The 17,872-nt window shown below is 35.9% G+C and overlaps 3 protein-coding genes across 23 annotated transcripts in view; 1 reads left to right on the forward strand and 2 right to left on the reverse strand.

The window, feature by feature from the left end:
* LOC101896750 (modifier of mdg4) overlaps window positions 1-17,872 on the forward strand; it is a 56,893-nt gene that overhangs the window by 21,558 nt on the left and 17,463 nt on the right. The window contains exons 5-6 of one of the 21 annotated variants that reach the window (XM_059125498.1): window positions 16,094-16,575; window positions 16,693-16,907. The exons of 14 other annotated variants lie outside the window; for them this stretch is intronic. In XM_059125498.1, the coding sequence (XP_058981481.1) occupies window positions 16,094-16,473 (380 nt within the window). In that variant the 3' untranslated portion in view covers window positions 16,474-16,575; window positions 16,693-16,907. Of the gene's footprint in view, window positions 1-11,982; window positions 12,982-13,495; window positions 13,928-14,188; window positions 14,661-14,746; window positions 15,990-16,093; window positions 16,576-16,692; window positions 16,908-17,057; window positions 17,770-17,872 lie in introns of those variants that run through there. 6 more of the 21 variants (XM_005180484.4, XM_020035707.2, XM_011292962.3 and 3 more) reach the window with 6 other exon arrangements.
* LOC101899171 (uncharacterized) lies at window positions 4,856-5,271 on the reverse strand. Its single transcript, XM_005180502.4, has 2 exons — window positions 5,056-5,271; window positions 4,856-4,990 (listed from the first exon to the last, which is right to left on the reverse strand). Exons 1-2 carry the CDS (start codon window positions 5,264-5,266, stop codon window positions 4,863-4,865), a joined length of 339 nt encoding a protein of 112 aa, XP_005180559.1. The 5' UTR covers window positions 5,267-5,271; the 3' UTR covers window positions 4,856-4,862.
* On the reverse strand, window positions 5,386-6,460 carry LOC109612061 (modifier of mdg4). The gene is made up of 2 exons (XM_020035711.2): window positions 6,328-6,460; window positions 5,386-6,165 (listed from the first exon to the last, which is right to left on the reverse strand). The coding sequence occupies exon 2, from the start codon at window positions 6,065-6,067 to the stop codon at window positions 5,501-5,503; it is 567 nt and encodes a 188-aa protein (XP_019891270.1). The 5' UTR covers window positions 6,068-6,165; window positions 6,328-6,460; the 3' UTR covers window positions 5,386-5,500.

Raw genomic sequence — 17,872 nt, forward strand, 5'->3', positions numbered from 1 at the left:
CTTTTGGTGCATTTCAGACTACGTCAACAATTCCAACGGTCCACACGTGTGCTTCTGCTGGTTTACCAACGTTTACACCTTCATTGCACGGACATGCTCAACTTCCACGAAATACAACGCAAAATGTAGCGACGTCATGCTACAACGTACCAACACATATAACGACACATTCGAATTTTACAACAGCAACACCGACAGGAGTGTTCACGCAGCCGAACAATGGATATGTTCAATCAACGCAGCCCTACAACGCATATCTACAACCGCCGATATTTGCAACAAGTGTCTATTCAGCGCCGCCGCAGTCAGAAATAGTTATGCAGCCTTCACAACGTTATGTTCAGCACAACCCCTTTGGGAACGTTAAGGAAATAATTCAACTTTTGCCAGAGTTTAATCCGTCATCTGAAGAATCGATTAATCCTTCACAATTCGTGCGACGTGTGGAATTATTGAAGACAGCTTATAACTGGGACGACGCATCAGTTATATTTGCAGTGCAACAGAAAATGGCTGGCCCAGCCAAGTATTGGGTTGACTCACTGCAAGAGGTATTTCTGTCTTGGCCTCAGTTTGTTAACAAATTTCTTTTAGATTTCCCTCAAAATGTAAATGCAGCCGATGTACACATTAGAATGGCACAGACAAAACGGCAGTTCGACGAAACGCCGCAGGAATATTATTACAGAATGTATGCTATTGGAAAACGGGGCAATATAAATGAATCATCCATAGCACGGCATATAGTCAACGGAATTAATGATCAAGGATTGAAGCAGAAAATATCTAACGAGTATATTACCTGTAATCAACTTTTGAGTGACATCAACGCATACTGTAGTTATAACGAGGTAAGAAGAGTGCTGAACCCGATATCGAATAAGACGAAACGTAGCAATGAAAATAGAACTGCCCCAGAAAGGAAAAGCGATGAAAGAGTGAATAAATTCAAATGTTTTAATTGTGGTAATACTGGTCACAAAGCCGTAGACTGCCCAGATCCACAGAAGAAGAATAGATGTACGATATGCAAACGGACTTCACACGGTGCAAGTGAATGTCCAACAAAAACCCTGAACACAAATGTCAACAATATAAGGGACAGCGTAAAGTCCAACGAAATACTATGTAAACGTGTCAAAGTAAAGGACAAGGAGTTTGAGGCATTTATTGATTCGGGAAGTGATCGGAGTCTGATCAGACGAAGTTTTGCAATGATAATTGGCGAAACGGAAAATTGCAGTATGGTTTTAAATGGCTTTGCTGGTGGCAAATACGAGTGCACAAAGGTGGTTAAAGTGCCAATTGACATTGATGAGACGAGTTACGACGTGAACCTTTATGTTGTGGAAAATTCTATGATCCCGAATGATGTTCTTTTAGGTCGAGATGTTTTATGCCAAAAAGGTCGACGCACCATTATTGAAGGAGATGAGTGTTGGATGCAAAACGTAAATGCGATTAGTATCAACGAAGGCTTAACATCTGAAGAGCATAAGAAGTTGCAGTTGAACATTCAAGAAAACCGACAATGTTTTTCAGAAAAGTCAAGCGAATTGGGTAAGTGTAACTTAGTGAAGATGGAAATCGAAGTTACTACTCCAGAACCAATACGATGCAAGCCATATCGACTAGCATTTGCCAAACGTCCTATTGTGGCAAATATTGTGAAAGACTTACTGGATAACGAAATCATAAGGAAATCGAATTCTCCGTATGCATCGGGAATTGTTTTGGTCGAGAAGAGAAATGGTGAACACCGTTTATGTATAGATTATAGACAGTTGAATCGAATAACCGTACGTATAGCGCATCCTATGCCTGTACTGGATGAACAGATTGCACAACTCGCCGGAAATCGTTATTTCACCACACTCGACTTACGTATGGGTTACCACCAAATTGAAGTAGAGGAAGAATCGAAAAAGTTCACAGCTTTCGTGACTTCAGATGGTCATTATGAATTCAACCGGATGCCATTTGGTTTGGTAAACGCACCTGCAGTTTTTCAGGCAACGATGAACCGAGTTATAAGCTTTATGAAACCAGGAGAAGTTTTAGCGTATCTGGATGACGTCATAATTCCCAGTAAAACAGTCGATGAAGGTCTGGACCGAATAAAAAGATTTTTGGATATCCTTAAGAAATGTGGTCTCACGTTACGATTGGCGAAATGTTCGTTCCTAGCCGAAAAGATTTCTTATTTGGGACACATAGTTACACGTGACGGAATTTTACCTGGAGAAGAAAAAGTAAAAGCGATTAGAAATTTTAAGGTACCAACGAATGTAACAGAAGTACGACGATTCCTTGGCCTAACTAACTTCTTCCGAAAATTTGTAAAGGATTATGCAGCCATTACGAAACCTCTTGCGATGTTGACACGAAAGAGCGAAGAGAATAAATTTCGTTGGGACGTACACCATGAAAACGCATTCAGAAGTTTAATCCAAATTTTGTGTAGTGAACCAGTTTTAGCAATCTACGATATGAAAGCAGATCACGAGGTGCACACGGACGCTAGCAGTCTCGGATTAGCAGGAGTGTTATTACAGTCCGATGGTAATGGTAATTGGCAACCAGTGTTTTATTTTAGCCGCCACTGTTCTGAAACGGAATCGAAATATCACAGTTACGAGCTGGAAGTTTTAGCTGTGGTTGAAACGGTGCAGCGTTTCCGTATATATTTACTTGGAAAGCCATTCCGAATCGTCACTGATTGTGCCGCAATTACTAATGTGAAGACAACGAAGGAATTACAACCTCGAGTAGCACGATGGCTGATGAAATTACTTGAATTTGATTGTGAGTATGTACACCGACAAGGGTCACGTATGGCTCACGTTGATGCTCTCAGCCGTTCACCGGATCAGCCACAGACGGAGATTGAACCAGCAGGGTTCATAATGAATATTGATAGCGATGATTGGATTCTCACGATGCAGCTAAACGACGACCACATAAAGAATATTATGAGAGTACTGCGAAATGAATTGAAATCTGAGCAAGAGAAACAGATAAAATCTGAATACTTATTGGAAAAACATCGACTATACCGGAAAACGAAAAATGGACTACGATTGGTCATACCGAAGGCTATACGATGGCGCATAGCTAAATACTGTCATGATGATATTGGCCATTACGGGTTGGAGAAAAGCCTCTCACGAGTCGAACAAACGTTTTGGTTCCCCCGCATGAGGAAATATATGAAGGAGTACATTGCAGCGTGTGTAGAGTGTTGCTACAACAAGGCAAAAGGTGGTAAACACGAAGGAGCTCTACATTTTAGTAATGTCGAACCGCTACCATTTAGGCAAGTACATATTGATCACTTGGGACCGTTTATAAGAAGCAAGCATGGTCATACACATATAGTGGCAATCGCCGATTCCTTTACGAAATTTGTGGTTATTAAAGCTGTAAGGAATACGAAGACATTGCCCGTCATCAACGTTTTAAATGAGGTTAGTGGATACTTTGGTTTACCTCGAAGAATAATTTCGGACCGTGGGACAGCTTTTACGTCAAAAATGTTTGAGGAATATTGCGATCGAAACAATATTCAACACATTAAGAATGCCGTTCGTACACCAAGAGCCAATGGACAAGTTGAGAGGGTCAATCAACTTATCCTGTCTTATTTACGAACTACCACTGAAGAACCGAAGGATTGGGACTCGGCACTTCACGTTTTACAATGGTCAATCAATTCAACCAAAAATTCGACAACAGGTTACAGTCCGAATGAGTTGATTTTCGATTACAAGCCCACCGACTTAATACAAAACCGATTGTTAGCAGCTGTACAAGATGATGTACAAAACGAAGAAATTTCCATCAACGAAAAACGTATCATGGCCGCAGAAAACATCAAAAGCGAACGAGAACGATGGAAGAAAAGATTTGACAGCAAGCATTCGAATCCGAAATTGTATGTGGAAGGTGACTTGATCCTTATACAGAATGAACCACCAGCGACAGGTGAATCCCGGAAGTTAGAACCTAAATACAAAGGTCCATACATAATAGCACGAGTATTGGGCAACGACAGGTACCTGATAGAGGACATTCCTGGAATAAACATCACGAATAGGAAATTCTGTTCCGTATTCAGTTCCGACAAGTTGAAGAAATGGTGTGAATGTTCCCCCGAATTGGATGTTTCAAGCGAAGATGAAGCCGAGGACGACTTCAGGTCAGGAAAGGCCGAGTTGTCAAGTTAAAAGTAGTAGTAGATACCTTTTGTTGCATACATGTGAAAATATACGATTACATGCAACCCGGATACAACCCTGAATTTTTAAAATGTAAAAGAGTTGAAGATACGAAGCCAACCTGACAAGGCGTACTAGTTTAAGCTCGTATAATTGATTTTAATAAACGTTTGTGAATTCTTAATTTAATATAAAAACGGTCGTTGTATTTCATTTGAGTATACGGAAACCAACAGACTTCAATCGATCACTTGACACTTGGAAGACTTAAATCTGTTTAAGAATCTTTAAAAACGTTACTCTGTACTTGCAAATTATTGCATGAGCCTTCGATTTGCACACGCATGTTACTCCATGTATTGTTAACAATAATTTGTTCTGGAACACGAGGAAAAGCAACTGACATTTTAGAAGTTTACCGTCTTTAAGCTCGTTCAAAACTTCACCCTATGGAAACAGTGGCGCCAACATTACCACAGTTAACGCTGATAAAAAAAACCTAGTTGAATATGTAACTGGAATGAGATATAACAGCAAGTCTAGTTGCTTCCCTTAAGTGACAGAGATGGCATACACCTGTTCTTTTACTCAATCAGTTTGGTTTCAAAAATCGTTATTCATGTAAACACCGAGTAATAAATGTGTTCATTGGTATATAGGTTTATTGTTTGTATAGGCAGGTAATCCAATTGCACTGAACTTTTTACGTATCAAAATTCCTGATTTATTAGCTAATTCTATTCGCTGGCGATCGCCTGCGTGATTGTGAACATCTAAAATGAGAAAAAATAAAAGAGCTCTTGATACATATCAACCAGGTGCTAGACACAATACCAACCGTTGGTAACATATAAATCGTCACCGATGGTCTTCAATCTGCTACGGCATTTCTTGGAACGATTGTGAATACACTCCCAGTACACTTTGTCGGAATTGACACCGAAGCGCTTTAAATTGGATCGGTATATAAAATCGTTGATGGCCAATAGAGTTCCACCTTTCCTAGAAATTATGAAGATTTGTTCGCCACAATTCCGTACGTGCTGCATAACTGCAAGTACATGTTAAAAATAAATAAAACAATATGGAAATAAAATATTTTATTTCTCTAAAAAATTAAAACGATTTTAAAGACCGCTCCGACCATTGCAAATGTAAAAATTGAAAATATTTATGTATTTGTTTATTGTCCATTGTTCTCAGTTAAAATAATATGTATGCATATAAAATATATATGGATATTTACTTAAATATGTAAATTAGGTGAATAAATTGATACAAAATTATTTCTTCTTGCCAAGCAAAGCCCTTTGCAAACGTTTTTTAATTTTCTCCCTGAATTCGTTGGGATCTTCGGCAGCTGCTGTTGCTGGAACGTCGTTGGTAAACTCCATTTGCTCTTGAGACACGCCTTTTTCTAACTTCACATTTATTTCTTTCGGCTGAGTTACAACATTTTCCACAGTAGTTGGAGTAACCTCATCTAATACCTCTTGGGCTTCACTGGAAATTTGTTGCTCCGCCTCATCAACAACTGTTGGTTCAGGCTCATTAGCAACTTCCAAATCTATATCAGTGCCGGGAGAAAATTTCAAAGATGTCACACTTTTGTCGGTGGCCTGAATGAAATGGACATGCTCGCCATCTAGGGGATATACCAACTTCTGATCAGTCACAACACGGACATTACACTCTTCTCTGTTCTCCTTATAACAACACTGGAATATAGTGTACTTTCCTTTGCGGAATGAATAGCGGAAATGATGACCATCTACAACAAGTTTCATGGTGCCCTTAGTTGTGGAAGCATACAGAATTGGCTGACCCGGATTATTGTTTATTGCTTCCATTATCTTGTATATAATTTTTGGAGGTTGCTTGTTGGCTTCCTGCGCACCTTTCTTCGGGCGACCCCTTCCAGGTTTGTTTTTTGGCTCATTTTTCTTAGCTGTAAGAAAACCAAATGAATTATTAATAATAAAGGAACATCTCAAACATATCCAATTGAAAAGAAATAAGAAATAAAACAACAAAAAAGGTAATTTAAAACATTTTATTTAAACAAAAATCATAATAATATTTCCACGTTGACGCCAATCTTCTAAATTACTTGAAAACTATGATGGAATTTGCAGAAAAAATATATAAAATTATACAAAATATATCAAGTCGCACTTTCTAATATTTTAGGATTTTCTTAATGGGCAACAAATGTCAATTGGGTCGCCATATTGTTAATCATTTACAATTTTAAAGAGTACGTTGGCTGCATTTGAAAATTCAATGGCGTAAATGCAATGGAAAGCTATAGCCTTTGGCTACACACAACGTTCAAACGAAGAAAAGCAAACTAGATTTACTGACATGGTTATTTAGATAATTTTGTTCGTTGTGAATGTTACGTCGAAAGTAAACATTTTTAATGTTGAACAATGTTAAGATTGGCTGAACCATGGGCTGAACTTATTTTTAAAAAGGAGAGTGAATGTTTTATTTTTGGACTAAGTTTGTTCTTTTACAAAAAAAAAAAAAAACTAAAAAAAATCTCAAGTTGAGAATAAATAAAGCGTCTTTTTGATTGGCTTAGATCATCGGCTGGCTTTTTTGCAAAAGAAGAAAGGAGCGTGGAGTGAACAAATATAATTTACGTCCCGAAATTGAAATAAGTCAACTCAAGAAACCTTTGTTATTTTACGAAGAAGCCAGCCGATGACTGAAGTCAGTCAAAAAAGCGTTTAATGTCATCGGCTGGATTCTTCGCAAAACCAGGAAGAAAATGTTTTTTACTGGCTTAAGGCTAGAAATACATAAAGCGCGTATTTGGCCGGCTCAAGTCATCGGCTGGCTTCTTCGTAGATGAACAAAGTAGTTTTAGGTTGTCTTAGTTCGATTTTGGCCCTAGGCTCCTTTGTTCATTTCCGAAGAAGGCAGCCGATGACTTAAGCTAGTCAGATAAGCGTTGTATGTATTCCCACCTTAAGTCATTGGCTGGCTTTTTCGTAAAAGAACATAGAGTTAAGCCACTAAAATAAATCCTATGTAATTGCAGTTATAGGTTGACTAAGTTCAATTTCGATCCACAATTTACCCTGCGCCCCATTGTTCTTTGAGTTGCAGCTACATAGGGATTTTTTAATCGTTTTTCGTAAAAGAGCAAACACAACAAACCAATAACCAGCAACCAAAAACATTTTAGTGGTTGACTGATTAATGAGAGAATTGAGTGGCCACATTTTCAACACCAAATGTCGTCAACACGCAAATCGATTTACATATCCCTAGTTGAGTTTTTTATTTTCGTGCTATAAAAATCTATTTTTTTCCTCGGCGTCCCTGTTGTCCTTTTTGTAGTTATTTAAATCCTCAAAAAATTGAATATTTATTGAAAAGCATTCCATAATGTGAGTTAATAGTGAAAAAAGTGTATTTAAAAGTGTATTGTATTTAAAAGTTCGAAAAGTTCCTAGAAATTATACACACATGCATACATACATATCGAATGCTAAAAAAATGTTTGTGGCCGTTCATTGAATAATTTTGTCAAAACGCTAAGTGCCTGCTGAAAATTAAGAAAAATATATATAAATTCCTTGTGAAAAAATAAGCAAATAGTCAATTATATGGAATATTTTGGAAGTATTTGATTGAATTATGGAATTTTATGTAAATGTGTTTGTTTGTTGTATTGTGATCCAAGAAATTGTAAAAGAGTAATGTTGTCTACTCTGTCGACGACTTCATAACAAAACATCAAAGCGTTGTTTACAATTTGTGTTGATGTTGGTGGGCAAATAAAAATGCCGAATATAATGAAACGAAATTATTAAAAAATATTGTGAAGAAATGTATGACAAGCAAAATATTGTGTTGCTTTGCCATGTAAGCGACGTGTTTTTTGGCAAACAAATACTTATAGGACTTTTAGGGGTAAGTGATTAATTCCTTGGGTACAATTTGAAACAAATGTGGACTTATTAATATTTTTTTGTTATAAATTTCCTCTTATAAATAGAGTAGTGGATTCCTTAAATAAAACATTGATGCCATAACTCGATGAGATGAAATAGGGTACAAGATTATGTCCCATTAACAATGCATTGACCGGATTTTCGCTTAGCGGCAGCCCACAAGTCGTTTGCCATAGGTTGTCAATGTTCTATTGATATCAACGATATATAAAATGGAACCAAATATAGATCTTGAACTTTTCAGATTTATTGGTTAATAGGTATCCACCAATATCGACGTAATTTAAAAGCTATTGCTCCATACTTTTCGACCATACTGGGAAAATAGTTCCATTGTCAGTCTTAAAAGTTATAATGGCCAACTTAGGATAGATTTTAGTTTTCTTTCTCAAACCAATTTAAATGAATTTTGTTCGAGTAACCGATTGTTCTATCCGAACAAAGGCTCATTCGACCGGCAGCACTTGGTGCGCGGAAAAGGAGACCTTGTTGACCTCCTAGTGTGGTATCTGTGGTCCAGTGTGGTCTGCGAATACGAGTGCAACACAGTGGAAAAATATTCAGACCTGCCAGAATGCCGGCCTGAGAACTGCAACAGGGTGCCTCCTCATGACTCCTGTGGACCATTTACATGAGGAGACGGAGGTTCTTTCCTTACGTCAGCATAATCATATTCTTCGTTGCAGTACCTGCTTGTGTGTTATAGTGGGAGTCATCCTAACCACCATATGGTGGACAGAACTCTCCCAACAAGGCGTGTCAGCAAGGACCTGCATGATCTAGAGAGAGAGGTCTAGCGATATATGAGAGAGTCTCTAGATCATGAAACCTATCAAGCAAGTCTCAATATCATTGATACTAATGCAGTCACCGACGTAGTTAACTATTCAATTGTCCTGCTAAGCTTACGCAACTTCGTTCAGAGGATCTTTGGCTACAGCCCATAATGGTAGCAGAATTCCTAAACCTGGACATCCAAGAAGAACCGGATTAACAGAGCATACATTTCACTGTTACAACAACAACAATGTATAGTGTTATGTCTGTCTATGTGAGAAAGTTCTAAATGTATGGCCGAAGTCCGGGTGAATGCCATAATCCTGCAATATCAACAAAAAAATTGTACGCTTCGCTGAGGTTTGTGCCACTACTTTAGTGAAAATCTCAAATCTCGACCTGGAGGCCACCTATTTCCAGTAATGTTGAAAGTTAGGTGTAAATGATACATTTCATCCGCACAAGCTATAAAAATCATTTTACGTTATTTTTGAAAAGTGTTGGCAATAACCTACGAGCGATACCCATATTATCTAGGTGTATGGCGATAAAATCTGATTGCTTTCCAAATTGTCAAGACTCTTCGATTGTTTTCCTAACCAATGTTAGCATATTTCCTTACATTTTGTTATACAAATTCTTATTTGATTTAAATATATAAAAAAAGAAGACTACTGAGACATGTCGAACTTAGACGACCTTATTCTATTTTTCACGATGAAGAAGAAAATATTGAGTGGAAAGCAAACGTTACTTATGTGAAGTCACCATGGACAGTAATCTAAATTTCGATGGCCACATCCCTTATGTCGTAAATAAATAAAATAAAATAAATAAAAGAGGGATAAAATAATCAGATCCATTTTTATACCCACGGAGGGCATATATCATTTGATACGGCCAAAACGTGCGTCATCGAAATAACGATTTTAGACAAAAGGTCTCTTTGGACAAATCTGTTTCAGGACATTTGGAGTTGATCTAGCGATGTCCGTCCGTCTGTCTGTCTGGCCCACGATAATTCCCGAAGGGAGTACCCGATTTGATCAAAACTTGGTACATCGTAATATTATTGTCAAACTTAGATCAAGTTCCGAGATGGGCAATATCGATCCTCTACTTCAGGTACCTACCCTATAAAAGGTCAACATTATTAATAGAAATAATTTACTGCACAGAGAAAGAAAGGACAATCCGAATATGTCCCAACTTTGCAAATCAGTTCTAGGTCAGGTGAGAAAATGGACAATATCGGTCCACTCCATCAAGTACCTGCCCCACAAAGTGTCAAAGTTTTTAATAATTATAATTCTTATGAAATGTGAAGTAAGAGTCCGATTGTTTTAAAATTACACATATCAACTAAAGGTCTGGTGTAAAGATGGAACTTATCGGTCCACTCCTTCTGGTACCTCTCCCACAAAGAGTCAAAATTTTGAATATTTATGAAGTTCACAGAACACGAAATTAACATCAGATTCCATTCAGAAGAGGCACATCCCAATATTCCCATCAACACCAGATCTCTTATAAAGCTGAATGAGATCGGACTATTCCTTCTAGTACCTCCCCCACAAAGGTTAACATTTTAAATAACCAAAACGATCATAAGATCACAAAAAAAAAAACACATCCTATTCTCTATAAATTACACACATCACATTATTTTTATTTACTAAAGGTGTGAAGATGGAAAATATTGGTCCACTCCTTATGGTACCTCCCCAACAAAAGGTCAAACTTTTGAATATTTATGAAGCTCACAGAACACAGAAATTATCATTCGATTCCATTCAGACTTGGCACATCTCAATATTTCCGTCAACACAAGATCCGCTATAAAGATGGTAGAGATCGCACCATTTCTTCTGGTACCTTCCCCACATAGGTTTTAAGATTTTGAAAAACAAAACGCTCAAAGAAAGCGAAATAAGCTCCCAAATCTATCGATCCATCTCCTCAAATTTCCCTCATACAAGCATTTTTGGTAACAAAAGATATGTTGTGAAGATGATACCACAGAGGGTCACAATTTCCAATACTTATACCTGTCATAACTTGCGAAACAAGTCGGCGATTCTTTACAACTTGTTATATATCTAAATATTTCTCTTAACCATAAATCTGATATGAATATGTAATTTATGATTTCCCATAAAATTGGATATATCTGTATATCCGTTATATCTGACACCTCACGCATATTTCCACATTTTCCCAAAATGTTGCACGAATCTCATATAAAGAACATGGAGTAGTCGATGTAGTCCAAATCTGTCACGTTGTAATATTTATATCAGTCTTAGGTAAGAAAGGAATTGGTCAATGTTGGCCAACTGCTTCGGAACCTCCCCCATAAAGGGTGAACATTTTAAATAAATGTGGGCTGGGGTATAAATCTATCGGCAAAATCGACAGATACTATTTTACTGGTTTTGCTTACAAAAATATTGAATAATTTATTTAAAATATTAATTAAAATTAAATTAATTAAATTAAAATTTATATATTATATATTTCTATAAGTAGAAAATGAAAATAGTCTTTATAGTTAAAAGACTTGAAGTGTAATATCAATAAAGAATTATATTTATGTGTTAAAATACGAAAAGCACGATCGATAAATATTTTACTGAACAAAACTGATATAAGACTAAAAATAAATCTACACCAACTGATCTTAACCAACTTTGGCAAAGGAACTTTATTGAGGATGGAGACAAATTTTATATATTATTTTTGTTCCAGAACCTGCAAGATTTTAAATATGTTACCACGAAACCAATATGTTAATATAATTCTTTTTGCCATATCCGAATACAATTTCAGCTTCAACAAATGGACATAATTGTGTACGATTTATTAATAACTAAATATATAATATTCTAATAAAAAATTTAAAACACACAAATAATCAATTTGTTTACTTTCCAAAAAAAAAATTTCAAATAGGTCAATCAAAAAACATTCAACAACTGTACATTGTAACATTACCATTATGTTTTTAACTGCTATTACAGATTACTACAACGTTGAATACATCTTCAATCAACGTGGTCATCCGAGAGTAGTTTTCAATGATTATCTCTACAACAGGAATCGCACAAAATATTGGCGCTGTTTGCGCGCCTCCCGTTACAATTGCAAGGCTACTTTGATTATAACGAATGGTCGCATTCAAAAGGCTATTGGATTTCACAATCACGAAAGGGAGTGTGAGGAAATTTTACGGGTCAAGAGGCATAAACAAGCCATATTTAATACGACAAAAGACCCAAAACTTCTTAAAAAGCCGGAACATTCCTCGGTCACAGATCCAACATGCATGGAATCGTCAATGTATTCCAATCCATCCCGGCCATGGTATGTGAACTCCACACCCGATGTGCCAGCTGTTGGTTTAGGTGGACATGCGATGTCATTTGAAAGCATATTGCGGAATGATCACCATACGCCATGGCCAGGTGTTCCAGGCTCTGCAGGGGGTATGTTACAGCAACAAAATATCGGTCCGTCGACCCTGGAATCTTTACTACGCAATGATACGTGTCCCAATGCGACAAATAATGCAAATTCAATGCAAATGGTTGCATCAACAAACCATGAATCTATGCAGCGACATGGCTATACTACGGATACATTAAATATGGTTAACTCAGGGCCGTCAATATCAACAGGCGTTGGTCCCCACCACCAACCACAACAGCAGCACGAACCAAACATCACATACAATGTGGAAAATGTAGAGATTAAAAGTGAGCCGTTAGGAGAGGCTGATTGTTAATTAAAGCTTAAATAAATTATCTATATTCTTTAAATATTATTTATATATGTACTTTAGCCTAGTTTGTATATAAAAATTGTTGATTTGATACACTTAATCCCATCTGTAAAATTAATATAAAATATGACAAAGTTATTGTGAATGATCTTTTAATATACCATTGTAAATTGTCAAAACCAATCCCTCTTCATGGCTAATAATATTTTCATAAAATAAACCTCTCATTACAGTCGAAGGATTGGATTTTATTTACAGTCAACGTGGTCATCCTTTAATTATTTTAAATAATTTTGTTTATCGCAAAAATCGTCGGAATTACTGGCGTTGTGTGAAAGCCGCCACACACAAATGCACAGCCCGGCTGATAGTCTCCAATGGTACCATAACCAAATTTGATGGATATCATTTACACGATGTGGATTTGAAAAGAATTGAAAAAGGGCGAACAGTGAGAAAGGCCATAAAAATTGAAGAAATCAGGTCCAGACACCAACAAGATTTGAAAGAAATAAAAAATATGATAATTGAGACTGAAAACCATATAAAAAAAGAATTCTAATAGACGACTGAACAATTTATTTAATAAAAAATACTTTATTATATTGACTTTGATTCTATTTGTATTTAAGTAGAAATGGTAGTAAAGTATTTTTGGATTATCGTCTTTTAGAAAAAATTTCAGGTCAGCTTAACAGCGATTTTAACTTTTTAACTAACAATAATTTCATAAAATAAACCTTTAATTACAGTTGATCGATTGGAAATTATTTACAGCCAACGAGGTCATCCGTTAATAGTTTACCATAATTTTGTTTATCGCAAAAATCGTGGCAAATATTGGCGTTGCATAAATGACAACTCACTCAAATGCTCGGCTCGTCTCACTATCTCCAATGGCAGAATAACAAAGTTTGTTGGATATCATTCACATGATGTGGATTTGAAAAAAATTGCCAAGGGGCGAAAACTGAGACAGGCTATTTCGAATAACGAAATAAATTTGGAAAAATTCACAGCCAATGAAATAACAATGACTGACGCTGATGATGAAGATACACTTATAGATGATGCTATGACGAAGAAGGAAGAATAATTTGAATATGTTGATTTTTATATATATTTAAAACGATATTATTTTTTGAAATAAAATTACTTTGATGTTTTTTATAAGTTACCATTTACTTTAAGAGGTTTGAAATAATGGCCATGAATTAGTCTAAAATAAAATAACAATGCGATTTTAAGAACTGGTATTATTAAAGCCATGAGAATGTATGAGAGGAGGAAAAGCATAAAATTGGAAACGTTTTATATGGTGTGGGATATGTTAAACATTATTCAAGTTCTAAACGTTGGGGGAGTGATGCTTTCTAAAATTCTCTTCTTTCTTGCATTTAATACATTTTCTTAAACAATTTCCTTTTTTTATATTGCAATTACAGCTTTGAAATACATCTATAGTGTTCGTGGTGCACCCTTGTTGATATTAGACAATTATTTGTATCGTAAAAATCGTGAAAAGTATTGGCGTTGTTATCGTTTTGCCAAATATCATTGCACAGCACGCCTAACAATCTCCAGTAGTGATTATATTCGTATGGCTGGGGTACATAATCACGCACGTGAATATGACACAATCCGCCAAAGAAGAAAATCGTTGCAAAATTTGGGTATGCTGAGAAAAAGAAGTGGTGCAGCGAATCTCAAAAATTCATGTTACCGACAAATCATGACCAGCACGTTGATTGGAAATCCTACGTTGCACGACAATATTTCTTGCAAGGAACTGCAAATAAAACAAGAACCCGTCGACAATGACATCAGTAATGAGACACCCTGAAATAGTGTGGCACAATTGTATTCTCACAACGTTTTTAATAAATTACATTTGTTTAAATAAAAAAATATTAAAACAATTTTTTTAGATTTCTTCAATTTATTGCAATGTTCCATAGTATTTGTTTATATATCCACCACTAACACGTTTCATTCCTTTTTAGATGGCTACCTTGAATACATTGCCAGTAAACAGGGAAGGAGACTTTTGGTGTTTAACAATTATATATATCAAAAATGTAGAAGACGTTCCCATCATTGGTATTGTTTAAATTGTCGGACATGTAAATGTTATATTACACTTTCATATGAAAATAATGGCCTAATTAGGTGTGTAAATGAAATGGTTGGCCAACATAGCCATGAACCAGAGCATGAAAGAATTCGACTCGGTCGTATGTATTTGAAAAAGTTTGAAGAGAGAAATATGTCACTAACGAGACGTGTATTGGCACGGAGGCGGTCTTCTATACGTTTTGAAGCCGCATTAATGCCAATTACTTTTATACCCAATTTGAATATTTTAGAAAAAGAGAATCACGATATAAATGCATAGCCAAATTATAAAGACGAAACTGAGACAGGCATTTGAATACCGAAGTATTGCCCTCAGAAAATTTTCTAACTTTTTTTAAATTTTTTTAAACACTTATTTTTATGAAAAGAAATTTTTACACAATGTTTTATATCTTATAAAAAAAAACTTTGTTGCTAAGATGTTAAATTTAATTTTTTTAAACGATAATCTATTACATTTTACTTTATATTTTTGAAAGGCTTTAAATAATAATAAAAGTAAACTAATGTAAAATAGACAAATTACAACATTTTCCGCCTTAATAGAGTTAAGCTACATATTCTTATCGGATGAGCTTATTTCTCACCGCTCTTTCCTCTACCGGTGCCTTGAAACACGAAACATTGACAAATGTAGAAAAACAATTGCAAATCTCACACACGATTAATCATATTATTTTTATATCATTGATTATATTCGAAATATTTTTTTTTATTTTTAAGTCTGTCAGATAAGTGTAGTTAATTATTCCACGATTTGACCAATTAGTCTAACAGACTGTAATAAAATGTATTTTGACAAATTATTAATCTGCGATGCCGTATAAAACGACGCAGTCAATCATCCAAACACATTTTTTTTTTCAAAATTTCAGTTTTTGGGAGTTTAAACAGTGCAAAGGATGATAAATTCCGTTAAGAGAATAAATTAAACTATCAAAAGCCCATATCTTATGTCTTATTCCAGAAAATTTTTAGATTAAATGACTGAAGGGAGACTGTAACGCAAACGTTTAACTTAAATATCATAAATATTTAATCTTTAATTTTTTTAAGCAAATAATTGTAACTGTTCAATATACAACTTTTAAATAAAGTTAATCTACCAAATACTTTTGAATTTCTTCTCAAACAAAAAGTACAGAGTAAAGATGAATTTGTTTCCATATCACTAACCCTTTTAATAACATTGTTTTGTATCTAAATTTTCACAGGAACGTCATTTTTGCGATCAGCTGGTAGTGGAAGTGTCAAGTCCGTATCGCAGCTTTACATTCTCGATGTACCGGTGGGCGTTTGGTTGGACAATGAAGTGTACCATTACATACGGAATCAGAAACAAGGTTTGAATCTTATCTTCCGCGGTTACATGTACAAGAAGGAGGCCAGTTTTCGTTCCACAATCAATTGGATTTGCTCGAATGGAAATGGTAAACGTGTATCGGAGAATAAGTGCACCGCCCGATGCATTACCAAAGTCGAGGGTGGCCTGAAATTGGGTAAAAATCCTCACAATCATCCGCCCAAGTTTGCAGCTGACAACATGCCTCCGAATCTTATAAAAGGCGACAATAAGAAACTGTTTCTAGGCTAAGATATATATGGTATTGCAGAGTACAATACTATTATTATAAGTTCTACGAAGACCACAATTTTAACAAATAAATTTTAAAATACCACAACCACAACAACATTGGTAGGTTTTTATCTTTCTGTTTCATTTCTGTCTCAACATTTTTATTTTTTTTTCTATTTCCAAGTAATATTTATTTCTTTTTGTAATCCCAACCATCCCTTTCTTCCCATCATTTAGAAATCAGCATCTTAAAAGTAGGTACTGTGGAATATATCGTTCACAAAGGCATCAAGTACCAGAAGACTCGAGCTACACCCTATCGAAGTTATTGGTTTTGCTTAACTCTTGACTGTCCGGCATATCTAGTGCTGAGCGATCTCAAAGGAGGCCAACTTATTAAATGTAAAACACACAAAGCATCCTGTGGCAAATAAATGAAATAAAACTTAAAAGATGTTTGTTTTTCTTAGCACTTGCTCTTGATACTGAAGTAAATGAAATATGTTCCTGATCATACAGGATTTTATTAATTTGGAATTTGTATTTTTCTTCCTTTTTATGTATTTCAACAAACATGACATGAAACCAAACACACATTGCAGGACAAGTCCATTACTATGAGCAAGTCATTGTGGAACCAATAAGTGCTGCAGCCCTGCAACAGCAGCAGAATTTGGGTATAAGAGCAGTCACAGTGACTAGCCAGCAGCCACCGGCGGCGACGGCGGCCGCACCCTGTTTGTCGGCAAATCAACGCATCTCTACTTCGACACTGCGCAGCAGCAACAATGGCCCCGTCTTCGTGGTCAGTAAATATGGTACAAAACAACTGTTACTCAAACAGCACACCTTCAATCGACATGTCATACGCGAGGATGTCACCTACTGGCGTTGTAGCCAATTTGCCGTTTTACGCTGCAAGGCCCGCATCAAAACCAAAGGCCAAACACTGACCGTACTCAACAGTGATCATAACCATGAAGTAATTACACAAGCCCGTAAATATGGTTCCTTGAAAAATCTCAAAGCAGAGCGTGTGGCCAAGGTTAAACAGGATGAGTGTTTTGAAAAGCAGGAATTCAAACAAGATCATTAGTTGGCTGAAGGGAGAGAGAGAGTGACCCTGTGCGGAAAAGTATAACTTCATATTATAAGGCAATGCAAACAAACAAATACTTTCCAAATGGCATTGCCAAAAATATATGGCATCAAATGTATTAATTTCAAAGAACTTTAACTTTTTAGTCAGATTTTGGACCATATTTCCATATATGATGCCTATAATAAATGTTCACTTTATGTCCACATTTTTAACTATGTCTCTTTGAAAGTATGTATGTTGTGGGGTCCTTTTATTGTTATAAATAAAAAAAACAACTGTATGTCATTTAGGACATAGATATTTTACTTAAATTTT

Source organism: Musca domestica, unplaced genomic scaffold (genome assembly GCF_030504385.1).
Source record: "Musca domestica strain aabys unplaced genomic scaffold, Musca_domestica.polishedcontigs.V.1.1 33, whole genome shotgun sequence".
Classification (NCBI taxonomy): domain Eukaryota; kingdom Metazoa; phylum Arthropoda; class Insecta; order Diptera; family Muscidae; genus Musca; species Musca domestica.